Source organism: Corylus avellana, chromosome 1, assembly GCF_965113065.1.
Source record: "Corylus avellana chromosome 1, dhCorAvel1.hap1.2, whole genome shotgun sequence".
Taxonomy (NCBI): domain Eukaryota; kingdom Viridiplantae; phylum Streptophyta; class Magnoliopsida; order Fagales; family Betulaceae; genus Corylus; species Corylus avellana.
The window spans coordinates 40,325,405-40,343,889 of NC_142490.1; the positions used below are offsets into that span (position 1 = coordinate 40,325,405).

Below are 18,485 nucleotides of genomic sequence, written 5' to 3' on the forward strand. Positions count from 1 at the left end.
ATAATTATGCTGGTATTGAAATATTCTCTATTTATGAGTTGATTGTAATCATATATTGAGATTGTAATCAAATCAATGGGATTTGATTACCAAACTTGTATTTAGACATTACCCTATAAATAGAGACCTTTGTATTGTAGACAAATTAAGTTAATGAGCACAATGTAGCCCTTAGGGGTATTCCGAGTGGTGGACGTAGGTGTCTAACACCGAACCACCCGTAAGTTCTTTGTGTTCATTCCCTCTCTTGCTTCCGCTATTATTTCCACATCATCATTATTTCAACATGGTATCAAAGCCACTTTCTTTGTGGGCTCAAATTATTTTTCTTATGTTTTGCTGTTCAATTTATCTCATATTTCTTTTCCTCAAGCATGTTTCTGTCTGTCAATCCGATTGTTTTCCATAACAATCGTCCGATTCAACCTGCCATCACAAGATCAAGTCAACTGTTTGCCGACAACCACAACAAAGCCCACCACCAGTCAGCAACAGCCAATTCAACCTACCTTCCATCCGACAGAGCTGCGCCATCGTCTGGCCTTCTCCGGCGTCATCCCACTCCCAAACGACGCCTTCCATAGCCATTGTAACTGCCGAACGACACCTTCCACTGCCAGCAAGTCACTCCAGAAGCAGCCGTGGCACTGCCGGCTGTCCACGGTTCCACGATTCACCGCCACAAATCTCCCTGCAACCAGTGCTTCCACCACTACCAGCCTTAGTCTTCGGCTTCCGCGCCGTCTAGATCTACTCCTCCGGTTATGCTAGCGTCCTTTCCTCCAGTCATGCATGGCCATCTCAGACAGGCGTGGAGAAACCGGTGAATGGAGGAAAGAGAAAGAAAAGAAAGAAGGGACAAGAGGCGTGAAAAAAAAAAAAAAAAGGTGCTGCGTGTGGCGTGGAGTGAGGAGAGAGAAAAGAAAGAAAAGAAAAGGAAGAAAAGAAAAAGAAGGTTTCAGCCAAGTAAAAAAAAAAGAAAAAAAGGGTGCTGCGTGTGGCGTGGAGTGAGGAGAGAGAAAAGAAAGAAAAGAAAAGGAAGAAAAGAAAAAGAAGGTTTCAGCCGAGTGAAAAAAAAAAAAAAGGGATGAAGAAGCGGTCCAAGTGGACCACATCACGCGCGCCACGAGCCGGTCAGGTTCAGTGTGCCGATCTGATAACCGCCCAAGTGGGCTCATTTTTTTAAAAATTTTTGGCCCAAGTCAGCCCTTTTTATTTTTGGCTCATAATCAGCCCTGGCCCGTAGTCGGCCCCTTTTTATTTTTGGCTCATAGTCAGCCCTGGCCTGTTGTTGGCCCCTTTTATTTTTGGCTCATTGTCAGCCCTGGCCCATTGTCGGCCCCTTTTGAAGTTTGGCTCGTTGTCAGCCCTAGCTTGTTATCGGCCCTTTTTGGAGTTTGGCTCTTTGTCGGCCCTTTTGAATCTGCATTCACCAGCCACCTGCCGCTGTCGCTAGCTGCCCGCCAGCCTCTATCTCCTCTGGCAGTCGTCATCATCTACGGCCCGTTCCCCACCTCCACTACCGCCGTCATCATTGTTTCGGATTTCAAACTCAAGGTTCCAAAATATTCTACATTGAGTTTGAGGGGGATGTTAGAATATATGGAAAATATATTATATTTTCCATATATTCCATAATTATGCTGATATTGAAATATTCTCTATTTATGGGTTGATTGTAATCATATATTGAGATTGTAATCAAATCAAGGGGATTTGATTACCAAACTTGTATTTAGACATTACCCTATAAATAGGGACCTTTGTATTGTAGACAAATTAAGTTAATGAGCACAATGTAGCCCTTAGAGGTATTCCGAGTGGTGGACATAGGTGTCTAACACCGAACCACCCGTAAGTTCTTTGTGTTTATTTTCTATATCGCTTCCGCTTATATTCCCTCATATTTATTATTTCTACAACTTAAAATCACAATTGAACTAATTCTTACGTTTCCTCTCATTTGTGTGTGCAGCTTTGACCGAGGCAATAGACATGTAAGTGCAATCTCTCTCTCTCTACCCTCCCTCCTTTTTCTGTCTCTCACGTCGAAGAGTTGTGACTGCAGATACAGTGAATGGATTGATGAATGCGAACGGGTTAACAACCCTGAAGAACTGATGCCCTAGAAAAACAGCTCAGTATTCAAGGAAACCACATGAGGAACTTGCTCAACTGAGGCTATCCAATTATTAAGAGTTCCAATACAATGTACTGAAATACTTATAAGTTTTATATGCAGATATATTGTGATGTATGAAAGTCTTTGGTTTAAAATTTTGTTCTCTTCTTTTATTCTTCATGTACAGCATGTGTTTGGTCTTTTATTATAGACAGATAGAGTTATTCTTTTTAAATTTACCGAATCTCATTAAAACTCCATAATTAAGAGTATTTAAGCGGGAGTATGGATGACCTTTTAGAAAGTCCTCATGTTGTACCCCTGTTTCTAAAAAAAAAAGTTATTATTTTAAACCATTTGTGAGAAAAGTGTTCGAGTTGTTTGACAGCACTTATCAAAAATTGTTTTCGCTGATTGAACATTGAAAACACTTTTCAAAAATAGTTGACCAAACAAGTTTTCAATACGTTTGGTAAGCTTGCATGTTTTGGTAGCAAAGTTTGACACATGTAATGGGATACATCAGGTTGATATAATTATATACACCCAAGGGTAAGAACATGTGACATATTGGTCTAGTTTCGCTCCTGAAGCTATCTAACCCATAAAAAGAGGCTCTTTGTTGGATTTTTTTTTTTTTTTTTTTTTTATAGGAGTCTAGTGCACGACAAAAGGACAATTGATTGCAACCCTTTTTTTATTATTATTTTTTTTATTTATTTTTTATTTTTTTATGGGACAAGGGTACTCTTCGTTTTGTATATATAATTTCACATTAATTAAATTTTATAAAAAAGTGCTAAGAAACGGAACCATAAACTTTTATCGAGGGGGCCAAAGCATAAATTAAAAATATATTAAGATTGAAGATTAAATTAATAAATACAAAATAAAATTAGTATATAGTCATTGTTAACAAAATAATGAAATATTAACATATCGTCGACATAATATGTTTTATATGGAGAATTGATAACCTCACTGAAAAGGCAAACCCTTAATCATTTAAGCTAAGGAAAACTGTATGGCTGTCTCATGGAACTGATCACATGGATTCTTCATTTTTTTGAGTTATTTATGGGGCCAAGGACAAACTCCCCTTACGTATGGGTTCAAACTCTCTTTTAATAGGTGAGGTACAACATATAAAATATTTAATTGAAATATGGGGTAATTTGATTGAGGCAAGGTTCGATCCCATGACTTTTTGGTTTTGATACAAGGTTCTACTTTTTTTCTTTGTTTTTTTTTTTTTTTCTTTCTTCTCTCTTTTCTTTTCTTCGCCTTTTCTTTTTTTTACCTGCTGCCTAGCCTGCCTTTCACGAAGAGAAACTTCTTCCGCCATTTCTTTTTTCTTTTTCGCTTGCATGCACCACAAAACAAAACTGTATTGAAAAAAAAACTTCCTCTTCTTTTTTTTTTTTTTACACAGTAGGCGCAATGGACCTCATAGATCATTTTCTTAACTAATACATGTTAAAATCAGAGAGAAAACTATTGGAGGAGAAAAATGAAGCAAAGGAGAAAAAAAAAAAAAATTGAATCCAGGATCTTACAATTGACGTTAGCCTGTTAGCTTTAATACTATATTAAATTACCAGTTATCCCTAAAGTTTAAACTAATAAAAATAAATAAATTTAATCACTTAACCATTACTTTAACAAATAATACTACTCCTTTAATAAACTCTTCCTTGATTTCCTCATAAATAGTTGCTGGAGAAAAGCAGAGGAACACTCTGCATAGGTGGAGAGAGAGAGGTAACAATATTTGGTGAAATTATAAAGCTAGCATTTATATATTACCCCTAACAAAGTGACCAATGTACGAGCTCCACTGCATCCCAATGGGTGTCCCAATGATACATCTCAACAACGCACATCAACTTTCAAAAAAAAAAAAAAAAAAAACAACGCACATTAACTTTTTTCCTGAATTCATAACAAATACACTAACTTTATGAAAATACCGAGTTGATAATAACTTTTTCCCCTAATGTCGCCACTATTAGGGGTCAACAGCGGCGACATTAAGTCACCACTGATTGAGCCTCATTAGTTGCCACTATTGATTGGACAACAGCAGCGACTCCTCCTCAAAGTCACCGCTAATGAGAGGTCAATAGTGCATTAGGTTCCTATTAAAAAAAAAAAATCCTATCCAATTAAAACGCTTCAAAAAATATAATTTTTTATATTATTATTGAAATTTTCTATTTTTTATTCTTATTTAAATATATAAACCGATTTCTTTTTTTTAGATATATATAAATCATTTTCATCACGATGGACCTTAGTGCATTAGATTCTAGACTTGGTCAAATGTATTATGAACAAAACACAATGATATAATGTATCACTCTTCTAGTGCATTACTTCAATCGATCATAATACAATCAAACTTGACATAATTGAAAGTTCGATCGAACATCCGATCAATCATGGTGCATTAGTCTAATCATTACCATTTAGTCAAGTGTCAACTTTGACACGTTATTAAAATTGTCAAAGTTTTATTTATTTATTATTTTTTTTTTCAATTGACAACTTTAGTAATGTGTCAAAGTTTTATTTTTATTTATTTTATTTTTTGAAAAATGATAAAGGCACAACTTAAACCCAACTTTGGCCCAACTTTTTTCTTAAGTTTAAACAAAAAACTGTTTGTAGAGGAGAGAGAAAGCCTTAAACCAGAGAGAGAAAAATTTTGCTTAGAAGTTGGACCAAAGTTGGGTTTGAGTTGTGGCTGTATCACATCTCTTATTTTTTTCAGTTGACAACTTTAGTAACGTGTCAAAGTTTTATTTTATTTTTTTTTTTTTTCCAGTTGACAACTTTAGTAACTTGTCAACTTTGACACGTTACTAAAGTTGTCAAAGTTTTATTTTTATTTTTTATTTTTTGAAATTAAGATACTAGTGACGTGGTGTCACTCACCAAAGTGGTGACGTACCACCTGTGCCACGTCACCCCATTGGTGACGTGCCAGCTGGACACACGTCACCAATGTGCATTGGGAACATGCGCCAGTTGGCTTCTCTCTTTCTCTCTTTTTCTTTCTTCTTCCTTCTTTTTTCTTCCTCTCACGTGGCACCTTCTTCTTTCTTATCTCTTTTTCTCTCTGCACTTTCACGCCCAGTATACCCCCAGCTCCCTCTTCACTCATATGGGAAGAAGAAAAAGAAAATGAAGAAGAGAAGAGAATGTCTGATTTTTTTTTTTTTTTTTTGGGGTTTGGGATTTTGAAAACCTTTTTTGCTACTAGGTTTGGGTGTTTGAAATTTTTATGGGTCTGATTTTTTTGGTTGGTTTGGTTTGATTTTTCAAGTTGAATCCACTTGGGGAACGAACATCGTATACTCTAATAAGTAATTTTTCTAATTTTTCTGTCATTTGTCTTAGCTTTTAAACGTATTGATTTTTCTGGTTCTTTGCTGTTGCAGGTTTCTGATTTTGGGTACTCTCCAACTCCACACAGTGAGTGAGCAGTAAAATTAGATTTCAAATTCAAAACTTTTGATTGATCTATTGAAATTTTTGAAAAAATTTGCTTACGTGTAAACAAAATTTTTTTTACATTTAATTGAAAATTTTCAATTAATTTATTTTTTTTCAATTAAATTTTGATTTGCTGCTGGTTTTGGATTTTTTGAAAATCAGATTCCATGATATTATTTGAAAAAAAAAAATTAAAAATTAGTAACGTGTCAATTTTTGACACGTTACTAATTAAAGTCCCGTTAGTCACACCCAGTTTTTTAACCCGCCACACACGTGGCTAATAACACGTCACTGACGGTTAGTCAATAAATCTCAACTTTTTTATAGTGCATATTAAATTATATAAAAATATTTGATTCTTTTTTAAGATGAGTGCTACGCTTACAAACAAATTTATAATCATGTTGTGCCACATCAGTTTGTAAAAGTTTTTCTGTAAAATTTATTTGTAGCATTCCTCCTTTTTTTAAATGTATGCTTATAAAATTTGATTGACAATACATGTTATGGTTGTTTATGCAAAAATAATTTTTTTCAAAATTAAATTTGATAAAATCCAACTTAAGATCAACAATGTCCCAAGAAAAATTAAATAGATTATCCATATTATCAATTGAAAATGAGATATTGGAAAATTTGATTATAAAAGCTTAATTAGTAATTAGGCATCATAAAAAGTAAGAATAATTATTTTTAAATAAAAAATATATAATAAATGTTAAAATAACTAATATTTAAATGTTAAATAATTATCATCGTGGTTGTTATCTTGTGCTGCCGTCTCAACCAAGATTTTGCTGAATCTTTTTTTTAAGATTTTGCCGAAATTTTGAATTTGGAATTTTCACAACGTGGCATGATTTTTTACCTTAAGATGTAACAGACGGTCAAGATTTACAAATATGAGATTCTTGAACCTTATATATACCACCTTAACCTCTGCCGACTGCGTTCGGTACTCTTGACTCTACAAGGATCGGTTAATTACCATAGCTAGAAGATGAAGAAGGAATTTGTTCACCGAAAGATGAAGAGTCTCCCGCAAGAGCTCATCACCGAGATACTTTCCCTACTTCCCATCAAGCCACTGGTTCGTTTTCAGTGCGTTTCGAAGCCATGGTTCTCCCAAATCAACAACTCAGATTTCATCAAGTTGCATCTCAAACTCAATCACTCTAGAGAACGCACCCTCATTGTGAAGGAGACCGAGTTCCCTCATGATTACTACAAGGTAAACTTTTCCAACGAGGGTCGGTTCGGCGAGGCCGTGAAGATCAAAAAGCCACTGCCATCAGAAGAATGCACACTGGTTGTAGGATGTTGCAACGGCTTGGTTTGCATCAGAGACTTGAATTGTGATGGTGAGATTGTGATATGGAACCCATTAATTGGAAAATACAAGAAATTACCCTCTAAGAGGCTTATAGATACTTTTTATGATAGATTTAGTTACGATTTCTTAGCATTTGGATACGATCCGGTCAACGACGACTACAAGGTTTTTAAGTTTGTGACGCGAGTCACCCGACGTGCCTGGGATGAAGAAGAAGGAGTATATAGCCGTAAGGAAAGAGTATATAGCCGTGAGCTATATAGTCTGCGAGAACACTCTTGGAGAATGGTCAAAGAAAAATGGCCTTTGAAGGAATCGTATATTTACTCAGATTGGCCGGCTTTCTTAAACGGTACTTTCCATTGGTGGGTTGGTCGGACGAACTTCAAAAAGGTCATTGTCACATTCAACCTCAGCACAGAAAAATTTCAAGTACCAAATTTTGATTTTTTTTTTTTTATGAAACCGTGTGTCAATATTTTGGTGTTGCGAGGATGGCTTTGTCTTATCGTGGGTGAGGAAGTTAAGGAAGTTTGGGTGATGAAGGAGTACGGGGTGGCCAACAGTTGGACTCTGCTTTATACAGTGCAGCTAGACTCGGCCTTTTACATCTGCCGACCTTTGCTCTTCTCACATGACGGGGGTGAAGAGGTTTTGACGAGAGAGAAGGAAATTATAGAGCGGGACTTGCATCAACTCTTTTGGTATGACATAAAAAATAAAACACATAGGATTGTTGAGATTCAAAATATGCCCAATGGTTTATATATGTCATACACTTGTGTGGGAAGCCTCCTTCTCCTCAATGCTGACCATGACAATTAACTTCAATATAAATGGGGAGTTATGTGTTGGTCCGTAATGCGGAGTTGTTTTGTCTTTCTGGGTTGGATTGAGTATTCACACACTCTTTTGGATCGAGTAGAATTTGGGGCAGAAGAAATTATAATAGGCAAACCATCCATTGACAATCAATCTCACATGCCATGCTAGATATCAGATTATCAGTAATGGTAAAGAAGACTCTTTTAAGGCCTAGTACTTACATAGGACTACAGATTCTGAAATATTAGATTGAGCATATGCCCTACCAAATGTAAATGGCTTACATGAGCTCAAGAACAAGGGCAGATGCCCCTCCTCCCCCATTGCAGATGCCACCAACCCCATACTTCCCATTCTTGTGTCTCAACACCTGCAACAATACTACTCCTTTAACAAACTCTTTATTAATTTCATGTGTTCCTTGATTTCCTCATAAATAGTTGCTGGAGAAAAGCAGAGGAACACTCTGCATTCACATACACCACTATGTGGGGAGAGAGAAAGAGCATTTATATATTACCCCTAACAAAGTGACCAATATACGAGCTCCACTGCATCCCAATGGGTGTCCCAATGATACAGCTCCACCATGCACATTTAACTTTTTTCCTGTATTCATAACAAAGACGCTAACTTTATGAAAATATCGAGTTGATAATAATTTTGAGAATGCACAATAGGATGAAACAGCTAAAAGCAACTCAATTTCAGAGTTCAATGAGTTAAGAATAATCAATAGTCACTTGAAGACTCAACAGGATTAAGACTAAGCAGCTTTTGGTTGGCAAGTGCCACAACCTGCAGGGAAGAGTTTAAGTACACACATTTAGCAAAAAATGCTCAATAAACAAGTGATTAGCTGCTATAAAAGAGTGAATTCTTACAGAAAAAATGCTTCATTTATTTCGATTAATCAATTTGAGAAGCCTCCAAACTAGCATTTGAAGTAGTTTTTGTATTGCAAGGGCCGGTGCAGTTGTGAATAATTCAGGTGCCTGCACAGACAACCTTGTTTAGTCTAAAACCAAGCCAAATATGAACCATATTCTGTATGGTACCTGAGCTGCATCAGCAAATCCTTTGATCTTTGCAATCACTTGCAACCCTAGTTGAAGTGCCTTCTCCCCACTCACCAGCACTAATGCTGCTGCACCATCACTGTCGATGATCACAGAGTGAATTATAAAGAATTCACTTCAGCACCAATACAAGGGAAACAACAAAATTGTACAACAAATGCATTAGAGATAGAGAGAGACCTTATGCTAGAAGTCCTCGAGATATCTTGAACTTTGCTACTAAAAGTCCTCGAGAGATCATGTACCTTAACAATGTCTACTCACTTTTCACTTTTGTAATGTTATGGTATCAATTTACTTATATAAAAAAATTAAAAATGTCATTGTATTGAATTTTTAATGTTAAAGATCATGGCAATACCTACCAAAGTGAATTAAGCAAGTGCCTTCTATATCATAGAAGGCAAATATATTGAACCAGCATACATTTTATGTAGCCAAGTATATATTGAATTTTCTAAATAGATTCAATATTTAGAAAATTCAATATATGCTTGTTCAATAATCTAGATATTAAATTTATTCTATAATATAATTTGAAGAGCAAATTTTAGAAAAAAAATTTGCGAAGTGCAACATTTCTCATATAGATGATCTTAAGAGTAAGTTTCTATTAATAACTTTTATAGTCCAATCTATCCCTCAAAACTTATGGGACGGTAACACGTCACTTGAAAATCAACTTTTAGAAGAAAAATAATAATAATAAAAAAAAATTGGTAAATATAGCATTTCTCATAGAATATTGACACATGATTTGGGAACCAAAGTTTGAGAAAAAAATTTGGTAAGTGTTACAATTTTCTTACTTTAAAACTTGAAAAATGCTAGAAGTACCTAATATTTTATCAAAAGATAGGTACTAAGATCATGCGAAGCTTATTATGAAGCTTATAAGTTATACCACAATGAGCTTCATCATAAGTTTGATATCATCTTAGTACCTATCTCTTAATAAAAAATTTGATACTCATAGAATTTTTCTTAAAACTTTTACCAACACCATTCTCCTCTCCACTAGCTACTAGCCGCTTGTCTATGCGTCGTGGTTTTAATTCACATGAATGAAATATAAAAAATGGATAAATGTAAAATCAATCTATGTTTTTTGCTTAAATTATAAATCGTTCATTGTGGTATAAAAAAATAATTCAAAGGTCCTTGGGGTCAGGTAAATTAACAATTTAGTTCATGCAGTTAAATTCTGTAAAAATACTTGACGGATTCTGTTAGTATGCCACATCAACACCAATAAAATGATGATACGTATCATTCTTAATAAAAAAAAATATAAATATATAAAACTAAAAGTTTTTTTTTTTAAAAAAAAAAAAACAAAAAACAAAAAACAAACTTAAAATTTTAGTTTGATATGTATAAATCAAACTAAAATTTTATGTTTATATATATATATATATATATATATATATATTATTAAGAGTGACATGTGTCATCATTTTATTAATGTTGACGTGTCACACTGACAAAATCCGTCAAGTTTTTTACGGAATTTGATTATAGTGATTAAATTATTATTTTGGTCTACCACAATTACTTATGAATTATTTTTTATATCACAATGAGCAATTTGTAATTCAGGGCAACCACCTATATTGATTTTCCAGTTTTTTTTTTTTCTTTTAATAAAAAAACTACATCATAACTTTTATACAACTAATGATGAAAACGCTGCCGTTGCACTCCAATTTTCAATCATGGCCGTCCATTTTTATCCTACAGCCCACACGATGCCACGTGTCCTACTTAAATTAAATAATAAAATATTAATTAACTTTTAAAAATAAAAATAATAACAAATTAAAATCAAATTTTAAAAAGATAAAATCAATTTTGAAAAAAACTGGGGTAGCCGGCCATCCTATAGGGGGTGGCCGGCCACCCTAATTGAGTCTAGGGGTGGCTTCGGCCATCCCATGGCCCTTGGAGATAGCTCGGCCACCCCAAAGTGCTAAAAAAATTTTAATTTTTCTTTTATTTGGCTCTTGGGGTGGATTGACCACCCCCAAGGTCCAGACTCATTTTAATAAAATAATGGGTTTGGATTTTGGGATGGTTTTTAAAATTGATTTTTATTTTTTATTATTTTTATTTTTTAAAAAAAAATTAATAAATATTTTATTATTTAATTTAAGTGAAACACATTACGTGACATGTGCTGTTAGATTAAAAAAGGACAGCCAAGGTAATTTTCCCAGGAGGGGATCCTGATCCGGCCGTTCTTGTAACGAACGGCCTGGATTGTTAAAATTGGGACACGGATCCTGCCTGTAAATATCCCACTTGAAAAAATAAAATTAAATTAAATCTCTCTCGTTTTTGCTCTTCTTGACCAACGGGTTACGGCTACGATCTCTCCCTCTCGCGCCGCGCGAAATCTAGGGTTTCTGCGAATCGGACTCGTCAACAGGTCAGTTCTCTTCTGTTTGATCAATTAAGGGTTTGATCGATTGATTGATTGATTTTTTTTGGCTGTTGCCTCTTTCTGGTTGCCTAGAAATCTCGTTAAACCGAAAGGAAAAAGATAATAGTTTAGTTTCAAGTATAGATTTTTCAAGTGAAATTGAAATATTTGTTTGCACGGGTCGATTAGGTTAGCCATCTCTATTTTTTGTACGGAAATTAAAGATTAAGGAACCAAACAGTGTAATTTTTACCATGCAATTGATGGGTAGCTGATTTTATTGGCTTATATTTCAGGGATTTTGTTTGATTGCTATTTTTTTTTTCCTCTCAGAAGAAGAAATTGTTGTTTTTTTCTATTGCTTGTGGGTTAAGCACTGGATATGTATTGTTTAAGCCAAAAAAAAAAAAAAAAAAAAAAAAAAAAAAAAAAATTCTTTATCTAGCTATATATACTTTATTCAGCGTTTAATTTGTATTTGTTTGAAAGATATTGATGCTGCTGAAGTGTGAGAAAGTTGTTATTATTTTGTATGCTGTTATTCCTTTAAAGATATTGGAACTTAATCTGACTAGTTTTTATTTTATTTTTTAACGTTGATTGTGGACTAACCTGCTCATATAATAACACAGTGGTATTCAAGGAAGGATTTTGAGATATGGGGAAGAGGAAGTCAAAGGCAAAGCCACCTCCTAAGAAGCGGATGGACAAGCTTGACACTGTCTTTAGCTGTCCTTTCTGCAACCATGGCACAAGTGTTGAATGCCGCATGTAAGTATCTAATGCTATTTTCATGTATGCTCTATGGATATCATATGTAACCTATGACAAAGTTTGAGCATTGTGTACATCTAATGAAAATTGCTTAAGTACGGTGATTACATTGTGGAAGGTCGTGTGACTGAGCATGTTTGAGGTTGATTCCATGTGTTGAGGTTTGTTGATTACATAGTTTTATTCTTACTTTTGGTATTTATCTGGTTTCAGTGATATGAAGAACTTGATTGGGGAAGCGTCATGCAGAATATGCCAAGAGAACTTCAGTACCTCCATCACAGGTGAATTGTTAAGCCATTGCTTTGACATTTATAATGTGATTAGTCATTGCTTAGATGTAATTTAAGAGGGTATTTTTCCATTAATGTAAATGTAAGAGTCTGTTCAGGGCCAATGAGCATGAAACTGATTTCTATTATCATATAAATTTATTTAGAGTTGATAGGGAAATACAATGCTAAGATGTGTTGATTACTTAAAATCACATTTGAACTAATTCTTAACGTTCTCTCATTTGTGTGTGCAGCTTTGACTGAGGCAATAGACATGTAAGTGCAATCTCTCTTTTTCTCCCCCTTTTTCTCTCTCTTCTCACGTTGCTCACGTTGAAGTTGTGACTGCAGATATAGTGAATGGATTGACGAATGCGAACGGGTTAACAACCCTGAAGATGATGGTGCTTAGCATGAAGAACTGATGCCCTAGAAAAACAGTTCAGTATTGGAATAGCTCTTAATCTTCGAGCTAGTAACTATCGGAGTTGTTGGTGGGAGGAGTGTGCATCAACTTCTGCAGACAATATTGATAGTTTAAATATTATTCTAATATGGCTGTATATGTTAGTGTGAGAATAATGTGTACGCATTTCAAGGAAACCACATGAGGAACTTGCCCAACTGAGGCTATCCAAATATTAAGAGTTCCAATGCATTGTACTGAAATACTTAAAAGTTTTATATGCAGATATATTGTGATGTATGAAAGTCTTTGGTTTACATTTTTGTTCTCTTCATTTATTCTTCATGTACAGCATGTGTTTGGTCTTGTGAATTTTTTCTTTTCCGTTATTATAGACAAGTAGGGCTAATCTTTTAAACCACTTATGAGGAAAGTGTTTTGAGTATGTTTGATAGCACTTATAAAAAATTGTTTACGCAGACTAAACATTGAGAACACTTTTCAAACGTAGTTATCCAAACAAGTTTTCAATACTTTTGGTAAGCTTGCATGCTTTGGTCGCAAAGTTTTCAACACTTGTCCTTACCCAAATATAGGGAAACACCGTAAATGAATGCACAAGTTTTTTTTTATATAATTTTCTCTTTTCCTCCCACCATTTCTCTATTATTTATCTCTTTTCTTTCTTTTTCCTATTTCAACCGAAACAAATACCCAAACTCCTATATCTCTCTATATATTTGCTCTATCGAAAACCCCCATATCACATGCTTGAGAAGAACCCTCTCTATTCAGTGGTCCATTCTCCGCTATTGTAAACAGCGCAATCATAAGAACATTCATTCTAGTGTCTCCATGCCCGAACTTTGAAAATTGTATGCATGAGGGTATTTGCCTATTTGGTAGAGAGAGAGAGACGTTTTTAAACAAAATGAATAAAAAAACTATTATTCTAATAAAATAGAAAATAATTTAGATAAGCAGATGTGTGGTACATTTTAAAAGCTATTAGCTAAAAAAAAAAACTGACAATGTATTGTAACAGACACCAGTAGTAGATGCAAAAATACATTCATCAACATATTCTTGAATGATCAAGGATTCATGGTTAGATAACTGAAGAAATATATACTTTCAACATCCAGTAAACAGATAACATTGTATACCAGTAGCCACATTACATATCACAAACTCCCTAGCCTCAACTTACCCAAGGCCTGCAGCATTAGCAATTTTAGAAACACAAAAGATGACAGATAAAATTAAAGCAACAGTGTGCATCCACCTATTCCAGTTTTGGTGAAATTAACTGGTTTCTAAAAAGTTCAACATATGACAATTAGTTATAAAAATGGACAAGAGGAAAAAACACCCATTTTCTCTGTTTGTCACCATCTTCAAGAAGTTAGATATAAGCTTCCATTATCTGGCAGAGTCTAATACAGCACTTCATGTGAGAATGAGATATTCACAGTTCTCCAAATGGCGAAAAAATGAGCTTCACTTCATGTTATTGAAGATGAAATTGCAAAGACCCAACGAGTCAAGAGGCAAAAAGAAACCCATGTAACTAAACTAACAACATCCAGCTTGTTCAGCATCCATCCGCGGCTCTATAATTAAGTCAGGTAATATTCATTTATATTCTCCACAAGATAATCATATGGTGCATTTATCCCATACTCAAATGTCCCAGTTGTTGGTGCCACTCGATTTGGGATGGAATAAACATTTCCTACACCAACCTTTTCATTAACTTTGGCCCTCACCTTCATTGACCGCTTATTATCAGATGGAAACTCAGCAGAGAGCCTTCCCATCTGCTTCTGCAGATCAGCAACTGAATCATTGGTTATTTTCCCTTTGGAGTTCTTCTTCCCATCAACAAGCTTCAGTTCCAATCTATACAAAGCACAAGCATCACACTTACTGATCTCATATTCATAGAGGTGCCACTCAAAATGGTTAAGTGGTTGCGGATCCATATAGTAGGATCTCTTCAGGCCTCCATATTCATTCATCACTTGCTTCCTTGACTCATGCCAACCACGGCCATTGTAATCAGGCAATGACCTCTGCTTTCTGTTCCCACTCTCAAATGCTCTTCGAGGCTTATCAAAAAAGAGCCATTCCCTAATGGTTTCACCATCCAGAACTGAGAGATCAAAGAGCTCTGCAATCATATGCAGAATTAATTAATCAACCTAGAAACCATGTCCTAGGAATTTACAATGTACTCAGTTCCCAACTATTAGAAATCAACACTAACAAATCGAAAATGGAAAGCCGAAAAATAAAAACCTACCAGGTGCATTCCATGGAGACTTTGCAGTTGCGGCTCCCTCACATTCTGGGATACCAACATCTTTTCCTTGTGCCTTTGCACCAAGAGCAGCAAAAAGGAGAGCATCCTTTAGGCCAATGCCTCCAGGTCTTAGAACCGGACCCATGCCAGGTGGACCTTCATTCAATGCTAAAGCAGCATGAAAGCTACTGCAATAGTCCTGACACCAGTCCAAGCCTTGAGCAGGCCTTGGACAATCCCAAAGAGCACATTTTGGGCCCAAGAAAGCAGAAGGAGGAGGGCATATACTTGGCAGATAGCTAGAAACATGAGGCACTGCATCCTCCCCAGACAAACCTGCTACGGTATAAGCAGTACAGAAGTTCTCATAGTCTTGATGCAAATGAAACTGATGATAGTCCAAGTGAGTAGCAACTTCCAAGTCATTAACTGCCACATCACAAACTTCTGAAGAGGGGTTTTTGCATTCTCCAATCAAGGGAAAACTATGGTCCTGTTGCCCCTGATTCACGCCAAAACCCTGCAACATATCAATTAAAATCACCAGTGAATGCCCATTTTCAAATCCAATTGACATGCCATTGCAATTAAATTTGTAAACATAAAAAATGCGGGCAATAAAACTTTAAAAAAAAAAAAAAAAAAAAGAACGCAACCACAGTAAAAACCAAAGCACATGCATGCTCTACTTAACAAAGTGCACTTAAGAAGTAATTTTCGGCCTCCTTATCTTATGCTTTTCACTTCTTTTTTTCCCTTTGAGGGATTAAAAAACAACTAAACTGAACTGCCATTTCTCTAGCATGAAGCAGATTCAAAGTGTTCATTCACAGCACAAATTGATATAAGCTAACCTAAAATCAGGAATGTCCCTATGCTCGAGTTATAGATTTAGGATCCTACACATATAATTATTTCAGTCACACTACGATAGTAATAAGAAGTTCAAACTTGCAATCTGGTGAGCCAAGCCAGAATCCATGCCACATGAAATCCCTCCCCCCGTCCCCCCGAAAAATAAAAGAAAACAAAAGCACAGCAGCCAAGGAAATCTCATTTATCAAAGCACAACAAAACAAATACTCATTGTAAAGGCTCAATAAACAACCAAAAACCAGAGCTGCCAAAAGAACATAATTTAAGCACTTGGCATTAAACATGGATCAAATTTCTTTTCTTTCTTTTTTTCATAAAAAATAATTAGCATATTTTCCCTATTGAAGTTTTGGCTATATTATTCCCGTAACTTGCATCCCCTTAACATAGAAGGAAAAAGGTTCATTCATTTCCCCACATTTTCTATAGCTATCGACTTGGTAACTTGAGATTAGGCATGAAAAACAATCAAACTGCAAATTGAAGGGATGATACCATTAACATAACATTTAACCCATTTTTGGTAATTTCTGGATAATAATCACAGACACTGATCCTGTTCATATGCCAAAACCAACCAAAGTGAAATTTTTAAAGCAAGCTCAAGCTCATATTCACTCAACATAAGCCCGTATAACCATATCCCTAAGGTCACCAAGAAATGCAGTGCAAACCTTGGGTCATCAACATGCCATCATAGTCAACATTGCAGATATAATAAATTTAATGATTTTATATTATTCAACTGGATCAATAAGAGAGAAACCCCTCCCTCTTCTTTTATACCCTGAGTCCAATTAATAAGGTCACATCCAATAATAAATCATATTTTAATACCCATAAAACACACAAATCATAAAAGAAGTAACATAAATTTTAGAAATCCCACCTCTTGAAAGATCACACCATCCCTAACTTGCACGTTTTGATCACTAGGCTCAGGCTTCGGTGCAGCTAATGGACTAGTGGCATCATCTTCCTCCTCGCAAAGCTGCAGCAGCCGGCAAATATCCGAGGAGAATGACCCAAGACTACCACCCTATATAGTCACCCATAAAGATCACAACTCACAATCACCCCAGTTGAGATTCAACCATTACTATCACAGTTCACACAGAATGTCCTCATTGCAATACACATAAATATATAACATTTACGCATACAAAAATTTAATATATGCTTCAAGATATGATCTCAAAACGGTATGAATATGATACGATGCTAACTTGTTGCAAAGATGAAGCTGGAGAGGGCTCGTTGAGCTCGGCTTTCCACTCACGGAGCATCTGATGGACTTGCTCCTCAAGGACGGTGATGTCGACCGTGCGGCTCTCCTTCCTGGCAAACTGCAGGTCCGTGAACATACCTTGGAGGTCGTCGACCCGGTTCTTTGCCTTGTCCTTGAAAAGCCTGTGTGATGCAGACTTGCAATTGCTCTTCGAACCCTTCCCCATTACCGAAACTCCAAACTTAGTTCTCCACAACGACCCTGCAACCCGCAAAAACAAACAACCCAAATTTCAGATTAAAAAAAAAAAAACAATGAGATTTTGGACCAAGAGACCAATCAAATTGCACCCAATTTATAAGTAAATTTATCATGACATTAAACAAAACCCCAAAAAATAAAATGTCCATTAAACCCAAAAACCAAGAATTCTTAAAGACCATCTATAATCTCCAATCAGATACATGTGCGATTAGCTGAACTCTGCTGCTACAAATATAATTAGTAAAGTAAGGAATTTTAGTATAAACCATGCTAATACATTAGAACCAACCCCAAAAGAAAATTGAATAAAAAATAAAATAAAAAAACCAAATTTTGGGACCAAACCCAACAAAATTAACAGAAACAAACTTCAAAAAACACCCAAAAAAATAAAGTAGCTTAACACGGCAGTAACCCTAGAAACAGCCCCAACAATTATGCAGTGATACCTTACAAAATATAAACCAACACCCAAAAAGAAAAGAAAAAAAAAAAAAAAAAAGTAAAGTAATATACCAGAGACAGAGGTGATCGCAGTCAAAGATCAGGATAATTTGCAAACAAAAAAGGGATTCAAAACCCCAGTTCAGAAGAGATCAAGCGCACAGATAAGGTCTCTCTATCTGTCCCCCAAGCTCTGAGAGAAAGTGATAGGAAATTGAAGAGAAAGAGCGAAAGAAAGAGAAAAAGTAAAATATATTCGAGCGGACTAGACTGATCGAAAAAGAGATTCTCACCTCCAAAGCTATATCTTTCTTCTTTTTTCCTGATACCTATTTCCCTGATCAAAACGCTTTTTTCTTCTTCTTTTTTTTTTTTTTTTTTTTTTCTTCTACTTCTTTTTCTGTGTGTCTGAGAGAAATTGAGAGGCTTTTTGGGCTTTTTTTTTTTTTTCTTGGGTTTTTAATTTTTTTGCTCTGTGCTGAGTAGAGGAGTAGCCCTCTTGCTCCTCCTCTTCCTCCTTTCTCTGGTGGCAAATGTGGACGCGGCAAAAGCTAATGGGATATTTTACCCATACCCTCCTCAAGGAATGTCTGTTGGGTTTTTTTTTTTGTGGGGGGGGGGGGGGGGGGGG

General features: G+C 35.5%; 4 protein-coding genes across 5 annotated transcripts; 3 read left to right on the forward strand and 1 right to left on the reverse strand.

Moving 5' to 3' along the window:
* Positions 1–6,623: 6,623 nt before the first annotated feature.
* On the forward strand, positions 6,624–7,781 carry LOC132169793 (F-box protein CPR1-like). Its single transcript, XM_059580759.2, has one exon. It carries the CDS (start codon positions 6,624–6,626, stop codon positions 7,779–7,781), a length of 1,158 nt encoding a protein of 385 aa, XP_059436742.2.
* Positions 7,782–8,056: 275 nt separating this feature from the next.
* LOC148589835 (uncharacterized) lies at positions 8,057–8,422 on the forward strand. Its single transcript, XM_088515368.1, has 2 exons — positions 8,057–8,143; positions 8,294–8,422. The coding sequence occupies exons 1-2, from the start codon at positions 8,057–8,059 to the stop codon at positions 8,420–8,422; spliced, it is 216 nt and encodes a 71-aa protein (XP_088371494.1).
* A 2,727-nt stretch (positions 8,423–11,149) lies between these two features.
* Positions 11,150–13,056, forward strand: LOC132171237 (transcription elongation factor 1 homolog). Its single transcript, XM_059582506.2, has 5 exons — positions 11,150–11,288; positions 11,915–12,053; positions 12,270–12,340; positions 12,586–12,607; positions 12,683–13,056. The coding sequence occupies exons 2-5, from the start codon at positions 11,941–11,943 to the stop codon at positions 12,741–12,743; spliced, it is 267 nt and encodes an 88-aa protein (XP_059438489.1). The 5' UTR covers positions 11,150–11,288; positions 11,915–11,940; the 3' UTR covers positions 12,744–13,056.
* A 789-nt stretch (positions 13,057–13,845) lies between these two features.
* VOZ1 (vascular plant one zinc finger protein) lies at positions 13,846–18,257 on the reverse strand. 2 transcript variants are annotated; one of them, XM_088512276.1, is made up of 6 exons: positions 18,148–18,252; positions 17,927–18,047; positions 17,145–17,407; positions 16,808–16,957; positions 15,043–15,562; positions 13,846–14,910 (listed from the first exon to the last, which is right to left on the reverse strand). In XM_088512276.1, exons 3-6 carry the CDS (start codon positions 17,370–17,372, stop codon positions 14,357–14,359), a joined length of 1,452 nt encoding a protein of 483 aa, XP_088368402.1. In that variant the 5' UTR covers positions 17,373–17,407; positions 17,927–18,047; positions 18,148–18,252; the 3' UTR covers positions 13,846–14,356. The 2 variants fall into 2 exon arrangements, with proteins under 2 accessions (XP_088368402.1, XP_088368403.1); XM_088512277.1 differs by lacking the exon at positions 17,927–18,047 and having other exon boundaries at positions 18,148–18,257.
* Between the last annotated feature and the right edge of the window lie 228 nt (positions 18,258–18,485).